The 16,221-nt window shown below is 40.4% G+C and overlaps 2 protein-coding genes across 7 annotated transcripts in view; one reads left to right on the top strand and one right to left on the bottom strand.

Moving 5' to 3' along the window:
- The window catches only part of FILIP1L (filamin A interacting protein 1 like), a 306,442-nt gene extending 303,382 nt beyond the window's left edge, over positions 1-3,060 (bottom strand). For 2 of the 4 annotated variants that reach the window (XM_082654401.1, XM_082654397.1), the window contains exon 1: positions 2,916-3,049. The gene's annotated coding sequence lies outside the window, so the exon portion shown is untranslated. Of the gene's footprint in view, positions 1-2,915 lie in introns of all 4 variants that reach the window. The other 2 variants (XM_082654398.1, XM_082654400.1) reach the window with 2 other exon arrangements.
- Positions 1-16,221, top strand: part of CMSS1 (cms1 ribosomal small subunit homolog) — a 383,342-nt gene that overhangs the window by 309,941 nt on the left and 57,180 nt on the right. Inside the window, exon 1 of one of the 3 annotated variants that reach the window (XM_082654405.1) lies at positions 3,208-3,336. The exons of 1 other annotated variant lie outside the window; for it this stretch is intronic. In XM_082654405.1, the coding sequence (XP_082510531.1) occupies positions 3,282-3,336 (55 nt within the window). In that variant the 5' untranslated portion in view covers positions 3,208-3,281. Of the gene's footprint in view, positions 1-3,207; positions 3,337-16,221 lie in introns of those variants that run through there. One more of the 3 variants, XM_082654406.1, reaches the window with a different exon arrangement.

Genomic DNA, 16,221 nt, shown 5'->3' with positions numbered 1-16,221 from the left:
TTAGGATCAAGTGAGTGACGGATATTCGAATTCTGTAAACAATGTAGGACACCTCCTAGGTGTAAAACGACACTGTTGTTAAGATTGATGCCATTATACAAAGTTTCCGCAACCAAGATGAGAAACACAGTATTCTGCTCTTTTAGTTGTAGCCTCCGGTCAGACAGATTAGACAGAAACATCTTGAACTTTTGTCAGATTTGAGACCCAGATAGCTATGAGGCTATAATACGAATTTTGCTCTAATGTCCTCCTTAGGGACTTCTTATCCGACCCAATTCTGAAGGAGCAAACTATCAGTATGTGAGCCTATTGCCTGACATCTGTATTTAGAACAGAAATGTCAACATCCCTCAAAGAAGACTCAAATATTTGCACTAAAATGTATATTCCAATCCAATTATTTGGTCCCTGGAATTGTCCCCCTATCTTGCAGACACTAAATAAACTATTTTAAGTAGGAAAAAAAGTTTTCTGGTTTTTTAATTAGAAATAAAGTTGAAAATACCATGGTAAACAACATGAACATTATAAAGGTTCAAATCACTAATAATCAGCCCTTTCGTGAAGATTTCTACACTCAGAGCATGTAGAAACCACGTTAGTCCCACTCACTGCTGTATCCCCGGTAACCCAGAACGTAGTAGGCACTCTAAGCGTTTGTTGAATGAATGAATAAATGAGCAAACTAATTAAGCCCTTTTACTATAGAAGTGTTCTACCTAATTATAATGAAACAAAAAAAAGTTATTCTATGCTCAGTATGAATGGCTATTAAATGCTGGTGGCCACTAGTTCTGTCCTAAGGCAAATAAAAGCAATTAACATTTTTTTCTTTAAATATTTTTTAATGTAACATACTGAAGAGGCGAGGCATGTATTTCAGTAGTAATGAAAATTTTCCTCTACGTTAAGACAAGGAATAACATGAACTCTATTCTGAAGAATACAGGGCCCTTTACTTTTGTTTTTCCCTATTCCTGGACCTGCCAAACTCTTGGCACATTGCAACGTCTGTCTCATACAATAGGCAAATGGATCATCATTTTGAAGCCACAGTAAAGTATCTCCATCTCCAATGACAATGCCACTACCTGAGATCAATTCTTGGCTAACAAATTTTTTACTTCAATAACAAAAAAGTTTAAGCAAAAAAGACAACGACATATGAACTTTAACGGAAGCTAAACTCTTTTTTAAAAATTTTTTTGCACTTCTTTGCTTATAATCAATACTTTCCTTCATCGCAGAATTTTTACAGAATATTTTTGCATTGATTATCATAAGAACCCAAACTCTACATTGCTTTGGGAAATTACCTGAAAAACTCTTCCAAGAGTAGACCTGTCTTAATTGCCCTACATATTTGTCTTAAAAAAGTAGAAATAGCCCATGAATATTATTACTGCTATTTTTCAATAGCAAAGAGCTCTTGAAGTGTCTATGCTGATTTTTACTTTTGGCTGGGTTGGGTCTTCGTTTCTGTGCAAGGGCTTTCTCTAGTTGTGGCAAGTGGGGGCCACTCTTCATCGCGGTGCACGGGCCTCTCACTATCGCGGCCTCTCTTGTTGCGGAGCACAGGCTCTAGACGCGCAGGCTCAGTAGTTTTGGCTCACAGGCTTAGTTGCTCTGCGGCATGTGGGATCTTCCCAGACCAGGGCTCGAACCCGTGTCCCCTGCATTGGCAGGCAGATTCTCAACCACTGTGCCACCATGGAAGCCCTATGCTGATTTTTAATTAAGTATAATGTGAGTTTCATAATAGCATCAACTGATAACTGTAGAGATATATTTACCTGGAATATTTGGTTTTGAGGGATAGAAGATTGATATATTGGAACGTGGCATCATAGGAAAAGCATTTTTAGCTGCAGCTAGAAGAACATTGCCATAGTCTGGAAGAGTTCTCTCCACGCTACCCCCTGCTCTCCCTTATTACAAACCTAATACACACGTGAAACATGGTGAATGTAGCTAAGCAGTATATGTATTGCTTTTCTTGCAGTTCTTCCTGAGACTTGCATAGATATTGAAGATATGTGATCATCAGTTGATATGTGATTGAATATGTCACAAGAAATTTAGCTGAACACATATCTCTCTTGAATGGGGATCTACTCAAAGCTATGCATTCACCCTAAACATTGACTAATACTCCCACTGAGCAAGTACAGCAAGCAGAACTTTCTCTGGTATCATTTGGCAGCAATCTGGCATTATTTCCCATTGACACTGAGATTTGTTGTGCCATAGATATCCAATCATGTTCTTTGGGGTTATAGGTGTCTTCCAAGACCTTCCAAAACCCTACCTCAAAAATGTGCTTCTGTTTTCTGGCCCTCATTCATCAAATCTTAGCATCAAAGAAACATGAACAAAAGTAAAGAAAAAAGAATACTTCTAGTTGCCATTTTAAGATGCTGGTTTCTTCTGTCTTTCCATGAAAAGAGAATTCCTCCTCTCCCGTCTAGCCTATCCAGTATACGTCTCCATTGTTATCACATTTTTGATGATTTTGAAAGTATGTATTAATCATTTACATCAGTTTACAAAATCAAGCTATTAACAAGGAAAGTCATTTGCCCAAACCATTTTTTAAAAATTTTTGACCAGTTATCTTACTCTAAAGAGGATAACAATTTAAGATTTTATTTTGGTCTTCTTTCGTACCTACCAGTTTATCAAAACATACCTACTGTCAGGATAGTTCCTCTATTTTGCAAGCAGCTGTTACTCATATTAGCCTAAAAGTCATCATCCTTCATAAGCCCTTAATCACACCTGAGATTTACTCTATTCCTTTGCATAATGCCCAGAAGCTCTTGCTTCTGGAGAGCAGTGTTGGCAGTTCCTGTTTGTTGGATAACACAGAAACATCCCCAAAGCTGCTTCTCAGTAGCAATAGGGACACTTACCTTACCGTGCAGGTGCCTTTGCTTGATCACACCCAGTGGTCCTCTCTTCTCATCCCCACCAAAATCCAACAGTGGCATCCAGGGACCAACAACGTTTTCTTCTTTTTTTTTTTTGGACACCCTCTCAGTTTTTGTTTTGCAGGCTTCAAAGCCACGGAGAGCTTGCCACCAGGGGCCACTGAGAGTTCCGCAGAGGAGAGGTAGTGGGGAGCCCAACACTGACTGGGCCCAAACACTAAATATAACCCTCCTCCCTCTCCGGGCAGTGTCCTTCATACTCTGAAGACAGGCGACCTTGCAGGATCCCTCACCCCACAGCTTGCCAGTCTCCACGGAAGAAAGGGTCTAACCGTACTGAGCTGCAGGATGAGGCGACCCAAAAGCCAGAAGCCATCTGCCCAGAGCAGACAAGTAGAGGCAGGTATAGGCTCCATGAGTGTGTCTGTGTGTATGTGTTTGTGTGTATGTTGGCATGCCTGTGCCCAGCAGCTGCTCTCCAGATTAGGAGACAGCACTCTTTGGCAGGCAACTCTGAAACTACCCTCTTGGATAATATCAAATTCATGTGCACGTCTTGGCCGAGAGAAGAAACCTCCCAGGCACAACCTGGTTCACCTTCTCTGCCTTGTCACTGCCCCAGATACACGGTGAACCACAAACAAACAGCAGTGCCAGCATCTTAAGAACAGATGCCGCAGTGGACATTAGACTGCACCTCATTTTGTACCCTGCAGCCAAGAACAGATGCAAGCTTCCTTCAAGGTTTAAGTAACAAGGGCATGCCCTCTTCTTTGACAGTCATAACCCAAGGCACTGCAGAAATTCGCTATTATTAACGCTGTGTTGAACTTTAACTTGAATGCCTGCCTGTTCTCCTTAGTGTCACATGAGACATGGGTGCAAAGTGCTGAGGAAACTTCAGAGCAACATTCAAATGTATGATAGTATTTATTATGATTATTGAACATTTTTGTTTTATATTATTCAGGTGTTAAGAAAAATCTCATACTTTACATTACTAAAATTTGAAGAATCTAATTTTCTCTAAGTGGTATCAGTTATTCTGATTGGAGGGGGAGGGGCAGGAGGAAGGAGCGTGTTCATTTCTTCAGCAAGTTATGTACTGCCTCACCAGTTAGGTATCAGGCCCTCTACCAGGCAAACCCATCACCAGCCAGGTGCTTAATCTGTGCATTATTTTATTTAATCCTCACAGCATCCCTTTCAGTTAGTCCTGTATTGGTGATCAAATAAGAAAACCAAAGCTCAGAATAATTAAATAACTTCCCTAGAGTCTCATGGATGTTAAGTATCAGACTTGGAATTCAAACTTGGATCTGAGTTACACCGAAACCTATGCTCTTTATTTTTAGCTATTATCATTAAATAATTTCAAACGTACAGAAAATATACATGAATAATAAAGAACTCCTTTATACTCTTCACCCAAGTTCTCCAATTTTTAGCATTTTACCACATTTGCTTTCTCCCTCCCTCCTTCCTTTCCCCTCCACCTTTTTTCCTCCAGTCTCCCTCTTCCCAACCACCCCCTTTTGTTTATATACGTGTGTGTATGTATTTTTCTGAATCGACTTATATGCGTCAGTGTTGTTATCCTAAAAGCAAGTACACTTTTCTACATAACTATAGTATTACTATCAAATTCAGTAAATTAATATTGATACAGTATTACTTTCTAATCCGTAGTTCCCATTCAACTTTTCACCAAGTGTCTCAGTAATATCATTTGTTGAGGAAAAATTTGTTTTTTCTTTTGGTCCAGGATTATTTGTAGAGCATTGAGTTGTCATGGCTCTCCTTCAATCTTGAACAGTTCTTCAGTCTTTCCTTGTCTTTTGTGACTTGACATTTTTGAAGGGTACATTTTGTAAAATGTTCCTCACCTTAGGTTGGTGTGATATTTCCTTATTATGAGACTGAGTTTGTGCATTTGGGGGCAGGAATATCACAGAAGCAATGTTGTATTATTCTTAGTTAATCATATGAGGAGACACATAAATGGAGTTGGTCCATACCAGCCCCACTTTGTTGAGGTGGTATATGCCAGATTTTTCCACTGTAAAGTTATAGTTTTTCCCTTTGCAATTAATAAATATTTTTCTGGGAAGATAATTTGAGACTATGTAAATAAATATATTGTTCCTAAGTAAACTTTCTACTGTAGGGCAGAGCTTTCCCTTCTCCCCTATTTATTTTTGTATTTATTTATATCAGTATGCAGTTATAGATTCCTATTTTATTCAGAGGCTTATACTTCATTAATATCATTATTTATTTTGATGCCCAAATGATCCCAGATTTGGCAAGTGGAAGCTCCTCCAGCTGGCTCTTGTGTCCTTTTGAGAAGTCCTCATCATTTTCTGAGTACTTTCTTACTTTCTGGCACAAGAAAATGTTCCATGTACATCTTGTACTTTCTCTACCCAGCCCTGGAATTATCCGCATCTTCAAAGTGACCTGGGTCCATTGTGGAAAATAGTATATGGAAACCAAGATCTGGGCATTGGGTGTGCTCACTGGACAAGGGTGTGCTCATTGCCTCTAGACCCTCTCAGCCAAAAGAGCTAGGAAATAGACACACACTCACAGCCGTATCTGTTGCTCTATCTCTATCCAATACCAGAGAGATCAAATTGGTAGCTCCAGTTCTGATCTAACACCATGGAGCGTTCTAACTTTTACCCTTTCCATGTTTGTAACTCCCTCCCCCAACAGTGAGGATAATTTGGTTTCTGTTATCCTCAAAGTATTTACTGATTTGCTCATTGCCTCTGTGTGTAACCAGTCTTCCCACCTTGCCGGCTGCTTCCACCACCTTTACAGTCTTTTAAGCCTCATCAGCCCTACTCCCTCAAGGAGAGGGAAAAGAAATAATGTTTTTTTAATGAAAAGGAAGGTAAAAAGAAGAAGATAAGAATCTCATACTTTTTCTGTACCTCAAGCCATCTGTATCTTCATGGCAAATCATTATGCTACTTCTGCAAAGATGTCATGGAAACCAGTTAAAGTTTATAATGACTGAAGGAAGAGTTCATATATTTATTCACTTAATTAATTGAGTGCCCACTATGTGTCAGGCACATTAAAAGACAGACATGGTACTTGCCTTTGTGAATATATTATCTAGCGGATTATTTTTATTAAACTTACTACTTATTAGTAACATTTTGTGGCAGCACTATGTTAAGCACTTTGTGTTACTCTTTTTTTTGGCTGTGCTTGGTCTTCGTTGTGGCACATGGGTTATTCTTTGTTGCGGTGTGCGGGCTTCTCTAGTTGCAGGCACGTGGGCTTCTCTAGTTGTGGCAGGCGGGCTCCAGAGAGTGCGGGCTCAGTAGTTGTGGCTCATGGGCTTAGTTGCCCCAACACATGTGGGATCTTAGGTCCCTGACCAGGGATCGAACCCGCGTCCCCTGTATTGAAAGGCAGATTCTAAACCATTGGACCACCAGGGAAGCCCCATGTTACCTAATGTTAATCCACACAACAACCCTATGGGAGAAATTGTATTTTTTTCTCCACCTTACAGGTAAAGGAACTGACATTTGGAAATACTAAGCAACCTTTCTAACATAATTGAACTAATTAGTGAGAGATCTGAAATTTGAATTTAGATTGATCTGACTCCAGAGCCCCAGTTCTAAACACTTGGGCTGTATGAGAACCAATAAAGTAGAATTATCCACTATGATATATTCCAGGAGGAGTCATGATTTACCGAATCTTGACTGCAAACCCTCCTATATTAACTGCTAGCTAAATGTGGCTAGTTAGTACAAGAAATTTGGCTAATCCAAGTTGAGATGTGCTATAATTGTGAAATAAACATTGAATTTCAGGGACTTACTACAAAAAAAAATAAGGTATCTTATTAATCATTTTTATATTAACTACATATTGAAATATTAATACTTTGGATATATTGAGTTAAATAAAATACATTAAAATTATTTTTACCTTCACAGTAGCCAAAAAGTGGAAACAACTCAAATGTCCAACAACAGATGAGTAGATAAGCAAAATGTAGTATATACCTACAATGGAATATTATTCAACCTTTAAAAAGGAATGGAAATCTGATATATGCTGCAACATGGATGAACCTTGAAGACAAATGCTAAGTGAAATAAGCCAGTCACAAAAGAATAAATAATGTCTGATTCCACTTGTATCAGGTACCTAGAATAGTGAGATTCATAGAGACAGAAAGTAGAATAAGGTTACCAAGGGCTGGGGGAAGGGAGAATAGGAAGTTATTGTTTCATGAGTATAGAATTTATGTTTGGGGTGACACAAAAATCCTGGAGATGGATAGTGATGATGGTTGCACAACAGTGTGAATATATGTACTTAATTCTACTGAATTATACACTCAAAAATGGCTAAGATGATAAGTTTCATGTTATTTATATTTTACCACAATTTTTAAAATTTATTTTTACCATTTTTCTTTTTAATGAGACTACTAGAAAATTTAACATTACATAGGTGCCTTGTAATATATCTCTGTTAGACGGCATTGCTATAGTATTGTATTTATGAATACAGAAAAGTAAATTCCTTATCAAACTTCCCCTTTTCACATGGCATATTGAAGAGATTCTGACATACCACGGTGGGCCTAAATCAGACTTTTCACTTTTTGTTCAGTCAGCTTTGAAAGGGTTAAAGAACAGCTTTTCACTTAAAATTATACTAGTAATATAGACTTTTGAAATATAAGCAACTGTATGAGATAATATCCATTTGTTGTTTTAATAATTCTTAATTTTCCATTTGCACAGTATCCACTGGGCCTCTTTTCCAGAACTAACGTAACTGTCTCTGCTTGTGTATATCCTAAAATATAATTATCATAAATTTCATCATGATTAAAATTTCTTTGGATCCATGGGATTAATATTAGTCTGTCAATTAAATTTCAAAAACTGAGCCCCAAGGACAGGCATTCTCTCCCCTTCCTATAGCCTTCCTGTCACAGTGTCTACTGCAAATGGATATCTTCAGGGGAGGAAAGAGGAAAGCTGAGCTGAATCGTAGTTCTGTAGTAGAACAGACAGCTGATGGAATTATGAGTACATGTACATAAGCAGAACAGATTCTCTAAAGGGTCATTTTCCACCTACTTACAGGTGACCAAGCAACCAAGTAAAGAAGGAAAATAGCAGGGAAAAAATATTCCTAATCTTCTAGTGGTTATTTTTTCACTGACCCTGAGCTTCAATTTCCTCCTCTGTGAAGGTTTTGCACTGAAAGATATCTTAGTTCTGTTTAAGCACTAATATTCTGTGAGTCTGTCAATTGATGACTTGAAAATTATCCAGGAAAACCTAACTCTAAGCCTTTTGCTCAACTCTTACTACTAGTTATCACTGCAGATGTCTGTAAGGTGTTGGGAGATATATCAGTATCAGTTCTTAAAAATATAGTGAGGTTGAAACTCATTTAAAACTGTCATTTTTTGTTTGTTTATTTCTGTGAATTGTGAAAAGAAATACAGGGGTCTCAGTAGCAGAGCTGGATCACAGGTTACCACAGACAGTGTTCCTGGGCATGCCTCACTTTTTCCTGACTCAGATTCCAGACCCATCCTTCCACTGTCCTCTCCCCACCCCACGTGGATTATGTTCCTCCCTGGTACTCCCAAGGCACCCAGAGCTTAACTGCACCTTACCCTCAATCCCACTTTAATTGCAACTGCCAACATACTTGTCTCTCCCCCAGTAGACTGGGAGTTCCTAGAGCAGAGTGCACCTTCCAAGACTGTAGCCCCAGCCCCAAGCACACAGTCAGAGCACAATAAATATGTATTGTATGGAGGAAGCATCACCAACCACTTTGACCAAGTGGACAGAGGAAAGAAGCAACTCTAGAGTAAAGCAACTTTAAAACAACATCTCAATGAGCTAGAAGGTCAAGAAAGAAGAAGGCACACATATTAAACCTCTCAGTCACTTTTAAATTCCAGGCTTTTAAACTTTTTCCTAACAGACATTTACCAGCAGCAAAATTGACAGATTTAAATTTCACATATTATCCTCTCCTTCATCTTCCCTAAGGATGGGATTAGTGACTTATACATAAAAATAAGAAGTCTGGATAATATGTATAACTGATTGACTTTGCTGTACACCTGAAATTAACACAACATTGTAAACCACTATACTCCGATAAAATTTTTTTTTAAAAAAGAGGTCTGGATAAGCCGCAAAATAGAAAAGTATCTCCCAGTGAAACAGGTCTGTTTGGGAAAACCTGGTATAATGAGAGGTGACTCTCTCTTCTTTTGAAACCCACCTGTGGGCAATGTTTTGGAATTATACATATTTTAGGGTTTCCATTTTTCTAAAGTGAAAATGATGCTAACAGGTTAACTTTTTATTTATTTATTTTTAAAGATTTTATTTATTTATTTATTTTTGGCTGCATCGGGTCTTAGTTGCAGCATGCGGGATCTTTGGTTGTGGCGCACGTACTCTTTGTTTCAGCACGCAGCCTTCTCTCTAGTTGTGGCATACGGGTTTTCTCTTCTCTAGTTGTGGCGGGCAGGCTCTAGGGCACATGGGCTCTGTAGTTGTGGCGTGCGTGGGCTCTGTAGTTTGCGGCACGCAGGCTCTAGTTGAGGCACGCAAGCTCAGTAGTTGTGGCGCGCAGGCTTAGCTGCCTTGTGGCATGTGGGATCTTAGTTCCCTGAGCAGGAATCGAACCCACGTCCCCTGCATTGGAAGGCAGATTCTTTACCACTGGACCACCAGGGAAGTCGCCAGGTTAACTTTTTTAAAAAGATGAGGAAAACATATTTTTGACTTCGGAATCTTGTTGTTACAAATAATTTGTACTTTTCGGTTTCCAGGTGCTATTTCTTCATATACTTCAAGAATGCCAAAATACCAGGTGACAGCTGTTTTAGCTCTAAGACATTCCTCAAGTGTCCTATTTTGATGTCATTATGTAATGCTTTTTTCTTGGCATAGCTATATCATCACTCTGTAGCCATGTTGGTACATATCACTGCATAGCTCTCTTCACTTTTGCATCTCCATTACTTTTCCAAATGGGTACTAGTTCTCCCAAAACTAGAGAAAAAAGGAGAGAAGGAATAATTCCAGCAGCATCTCAAGTTGGACCAATGTTTTCTTCTTGGCTAGAAAGTTCCTTTGTGAACAGGAAAATACATGAGTTAGAAGTATTTCTCCCCTATCAGCCCTTCTTCTCTTTAAAATGTTGTTTCATTCTAATCTTGTTTTCCTTTCTAATGACACATCTTATAAAGACATGTTATATCAGCAGAAAGCTTGTTTAATTTTTCAGCTCAAATCTTTCCTTAGTAACTTTTGTCTTTAATAGCCTAAAGGACAGGTATACAAGTATAAGCACACAATTTTCAGTTCACTTCAACAGATACTTACTGAGTGACCACAATATACCACGCAAAACTCAGAATCTAGTAGGAGAGGCACACATCAAAATTCTAATTGTAATGCTTTATGCATTATAACATAGGGCTAAACATAGTGCTGTCTGAGTCTATGTGAACTGCAGGGCAGAGAGGTTGCATGGGGTAGAGGTGGGTGTGGAAATATTTGAACTGGATGCCTTGGGGGAGGAGGAGTAGGTTTCTGCCAGGGGAAGGGTAAAGGAGAGCATTCTCAGCAGAGGGCACCATGTGAGCACAGGCACGCTGGCACGAGAGCACATGATGGGCTCAGCAGTGGCAAGCTGCCCCCATGCCCGAAGGACAGGAGTAAGGTGTCCAGCTTTGTCTTAGGTAATGTGGAATTTTTATTTGGGTCCAAGATGTTAAGAGCCTTGATGCTTTGATGCCAGATGTTATAACTGTATTCCATAGACAGTGGGGAGCCACCAGAGGCATTTTAGCAGAAAAATTATAGTCAGGGAGGTATAGTCGGAAACCTTCAGGATTTGGAACCAGAAGGCCTCTTTGTGGGACTCTGGTATGTTTCTCCTGAGAAGAAACTCAGTGCTCATCTAACTTTAGCCTCATGTTTTATTCATGAAAATTGTGTAACTCAGGTTTAAATTTCACACCACTGGGTGCCCGCTACTTGACATAAAGCCTTAAGGAAGCCACTATATCCCAGATTCCCCAAAGTCATCCCTGGGTTTAAGCAAGGCTATCCCTGTGACCTGAGGGGGCTACTAGTGTCACCTCTATGCACTTTACTGATGAAGGATGCTAGGACCCCTGTGGGGTGGGGATGGGGAATGGGTGAGTCTGCCCCAGCATGGGGACCAGCAGCATACATTACAACCTTACAAATGCAAGGGGGTATTTCAGCCCTGCAGGGAGAATCTGGGTAGGGGGCTACAGTGTGATTCCAAGTGAGCTGCCTGAGTTGGGGCCAGAACCCAAGCAGCAGTTAGGGAATGTGGAGCAGGAGACATGGAAAGACAAGAATTATACAAGGAAGCTGAACCCCATCCAAATAAACTAGGTGCTGAGCAGCTGTAGTCCTAGCAGAAAAAGTAAATACACTGAGGAAACCAAGGAGAACGATTGATCCTAAGGGCTGAGCAAGTCAGGACGTGATCAGAGAAAGGCTCCTCTGCATCCAGTAAACCAGTGGCCAGGGCTCACTCTGGGCCCTCCAGAGAGCATCCCTAGGCAGGAAGAGGACTCTAGGCCTCCCTTTCTGGTGTGGCCAGACCAGTCATGGTTCTTACGGGCCAAAGAACCAGACAGAACACAGTCTGAAGACTCCAGATCTTAATTTTGAGCCACTGGGCAGGGGTGAGGAGGAAGGTCTGGTACCCAGGGTACTTCTGAGTTTCCATGCAACTCCATTGTTTGGCATCCTAAGCCAGAGCCAGATGGCAGGGCGACAAGGATGTTCCACTCAGACCAGCTTCACAATAGCTTTCCAGGAATGCATCGTATAATCTCCATTCTTAGTGTTCTGGTGCTTGACTTTAAGGTTCTTTTGTAATTTTTCTTAAGAAACACTGCGCTACATACATAATAGCAGCTCTGCTTTCAAGCACAAATATCTTTAAATGAGAAAGGGCTAATCCTCCCTTATTTAAAATGTATTATATGCCAAACCCGGTGTTATAAAGCATTCATTTTGAAACTTTCTAATTGTAGCCATAAGTTAGGTCTCCATTCTTTTAGCCTCTTAAGTTCAGTCAGGGTGGTCCTGGTTAAAATGAATACATGAAAAAACCTCAAAGAGAAATCCAAGATTTACAGTAGTATAATAGTATTTATGGTAGCAAAAACATAAAATAAATAGCTGACCCACTTCTATTGTTTTTTTTAATTTACTATTTGCAATTATATTCACTTTATTCATCCATCCAACAATTATTTATTGCCTTTCTGCTGTGTCCAGAGACTATCGTGAACACTGAAGATATGACAAAAAAAACAGATGTTGTTGGTTCCTGCCATCTTGGAATTTTAAATCTATGGGAGGGATCAAATAAATTAAAAGTTAACAAATAAATCAGTTAATTATAACTTGTGATATAGCTATGGTAGGAAGTAAGAGAAAATCATGGCAGAGAATGGAGAGGGAGGGGAGGGCCCACTTTGGATGTCAGAGGAGACCTCTGAAGCTGGACCTGAGTATTGTGAAGGAGCTAGACCAGGAGGAGTGGTCCAGGTATGAGAACAATAAACATAAATGCTCTGAGGCAAGAAGCGGGGTGGCATGTTCTAGGAACCGCAGGAGGTCAGTGTGCCTGGGGTATAGTGGGCCAAGGAGGAGAACAGGGGAGGCTGAAGGGGTAAGTGGAGGCCCAGTCATGGCAGGGCCTTTGGTTTGTGGTAGGGAGTACAGGTGTAATTCTAAGTATAAAAGCAAACTGATATGGAGTTTTAACCTGGAAGTTTATATAGTTCATTTACATGTTTAAAAGATCTTTCTGGCATTCACGTAGAGAATGGAAGGAGTCAAAGTGGTTAGTGGGGGACCAAGCAAGTTACTGCTGGGTCATGCTCTGGGGTTTTCCTGAGGGTGGTGACCTGAGAATAGTCTGTCATAGCTTTTCTCCACGCTGCTTTTCCTCCAAATTCCCAAGCCATTTCTCTCTTTACCTACTGGTTAATAGAAGAAAAGGTGCCAGAAGCACTGCCTTTTAGGTGAGCCAAACAGTCAGGTGAGCTATTCAGGTAGGGTCCTGGCCCTAATACTTTTTACAGGAATCCTACATGTCATTTTCACTTTGCAAGTTGGTTAAATTCATGCCAACTTTCCACGTTCTTCAGCTTTGTTCCTGGTATGCAGAAAATATTCAGTAAATGTTTGTTAAATTGATCTGACTTGGATTCCCAGTGGTGTGAGTAGAGAGGGAGAATTAGAAAGGCCGATGGGGTCCTCTTTGCTTCCTCTCTGGAGGTTGTATGCATCAGTGGGTTACTGTGGCTCGTAAAGAGTATTTTCAGTCTACGGTGGATATAATTCAGGGCAAATAAAATGACTCTCCTCTAAAATAAAAGATGCTGTGTACATGCAAAAAGGATTTTAAGAGCATCTGGTTAGAGTTTAATATGGCTGAAAAACATTGCTATTTTTTTCATGTTTCAGTTACCCGAATATGGCTAAAAAGTGTGCTTTGGATATTTTCCAGAATAAAAACTCTTGAGGTGAGAGAAATTTCAGCCCCAACAATAACTTGAAAATTGGGAGTTGGAATAGTAACTGTTTTTTCAACTGTCTTTACTCTGTCACCGACACTATGATGATTTGATTACATGAGACAAGTCTGGTTTCTGGCCATTAAACTGCACACTTCAGCTATAGGCATCAGTCTTTCCCTTCTTTTCTTTCACCATGTGTCGATTTTGGGGCAGAAATAAGAATGATGGGAGAAAGCAAGAGGTTGGGGAGGTCACACCTTCCCATCGGCCCCCAGGTCACACAGCTGGTGACCCTGACCCTCTCAGCAGCCTCGTGATTCAGGGCCAGCAGCAAACCAGTCATGGGGTAGATGCCTCCCCATCCTCAAAATCCTCAGCACCCAGCTTTGTTATTCAGGTGCCATTGACTTGTTTGAACATCAAGGACATCCCATAAGGGGAAAAATGTCCCCAAATGGCAAAGGACCACCTGGGAGCTGTGTGGGAAGGGAGGGGGCAGCACTCCTCAGCGAGGTCATAGGCATAAAACTTTTGGTGCGGTGCCTGGCACAGAGCAGTCACTCACCGTAGGGTGATAGCATCTGCTGACGCGATTATTTCTATTACTGGTGAGTCTCACATGGGAGGTGCCAGCTTACAGATCCAGTGTCTGCTGTTCCGCAGCCCCACCAACCCCTTGGGCACTGCTTGACACCTCATTTAAGTGAGGGCTGTTGTCCTCATTTATTCCCTGGATTTTAATGATTTCTGTTCATGGTACTCTCATTCATCCAACATTTCCATATGGCAAGTGGCATTCCTTCTTATTGCCACTCTGAATGTCTTTATTGGGGGGATATACATCTTCAGAAGTCCAAAGATGCATACCTACACCATTCCAGCCACTCCATTCCTGCCTGGCTTCCTCCTCTTTCCCATATACAAGGTGGTTTTGTTACCATTTCACCTCCAGGTTCTCATGACAGAACAGACTCAGCTTCTTCAGGCATCTTATGCATTTTACTAAAGAGCTCCGTGATCTCAAATGCCTCATTTTGCTGGAAAGGGAGGAGCACGACACATCTGATCTCTCACTTAGAAAGGTAGGGAAATTGTCTCAGTTGGGGACGTGGGATACATGTCTGCTTGTAAAAGAAAGGGGTGGCTATTTCTCTGGCTGGCTGCTCCCTTCCCTCTGCCCCAAGCCCACACTTGGAAGTCATGGCTGGGCATCTCGCTCAATGAAATAAATATTGGGTCACGTAATTAGCAGGGAGAATTATGTATGGGCTGTAACCTGATTCTAATTGTTGACCTCAGAGAATTAATTTCATATGATATAGCACCTTAGCTGTATACTGGCTTAGAAGTTTCCACTCATTTTTGCCTTTCAGCCAGATTGCGTTTTCTGTTTCTGGGCTTGTCATGTCGATGAGTCAGGTAGCCCCAGATTCTTCCTGTGGATGAAAGGGGCATTACTGACTTGGATGTATTTTCTGCATATATAAATTATAAAAAGGAAAAACTCTGTGCTCATTCCTTGGCATAAAAGTAAGGGAAACTGGAGGGTTGAGTGAAGAAAGTATAAAATAGCCAACATAAATAAACCCTGCCCTGGGGCCTGAAGGCAGCAAGATGTACAACATAGAAAGTGGCGCTCCGGAACAGTCCTCAGTAGAAACATAAGATGTAAAAAGATTGTGTAATATTTGCCACCAAGTCCTAATCATGAAGTTAAAACAATTTACAAAATAAGGTGAAATATCTCCATGAAGACCTATTTATTCCTGTAGCATGGTAGGTGGGTTTTTGTCTCTTCCCCTGCAGCAAACGCGGAAATAGTCACCCTGCCTGTCTCCCTTGGTCCTGAAACTGTTTCAACGACTAATGAGTTCACTGGGTCTCATCCGCTTTGGTTTCTGTAAATGGAATTTGCTGCAGGAGTTCAGAGAGGTAGTCTACTCTTCATGTTCTTTAAAACATGACATGGTAGTTTCTCTTGTGTGAAAACCAGAATTACCTTTTAGGCCTAGTTCAAAGCTGTTAAGTTATCAAAGGAAGTTGCTGTGCATTTTGACTTGTGTTGTAATTATTAAGAACCCAAAATCATACTTCTCCTGAGGAATTGATTGTTTTGTTGTTGTTGCTGTTATTGTTTTTAGCCACTGGCCACTCTGAATAGTGATAAGGTTTCCTGTTTTCACATTGGCAAATATATAGGTCATTATAACATCTTTAGTGTAACTCTTGGATTGATTTCAGTTCTAATTTTTATTTTTCTTTCATATTCACTCCCACTTTTAATTTATACTATCTTTTTTGTGTGTGCGTCACCTTGTAAGCTGCCTTAAATCCTTTCTAAAATAAGATGGCCCATAGTTAACTCTAATAGCTGGATATTTTTTAAAACTGAAGGAAGGAAGTTGGGCAGAAAGGGAGGGAGAGAAATAAGGAAAAAAAATCAGGCAGGCGGGCAAACTATGCAAGTGTCAACAGTTTAACCCCCCTAAGCCTCAGTTTCTTCATCTGGCCTCCAGCATTTTAGGGGGACTCAAAATCATTTTTAGATAATGAATGTGAATATACTTGATAGGTTACAGAGCTCTGCACTGCTTTGTTGTGATTATTTTAAATCCATTATCAATTAAGGCAACTCTCCAATGCCAGTGCCAAGCCCTTTGCTCAATCTTCATCTCTGTTCAG

Source organism: Grampus griseus, assembly GCF_964374135.1.
Source record: "Grampus griseus genome assembly, chromosome: 5".
NCBI lineage: Eukaryota > Metazoa > Chordata > Mammalia > Artiodactyla > Delphinidae > Grampus > Grampus griseus.
This window is presented reverse-complemented; position numbering and strand designations above follow the sequence as displayed.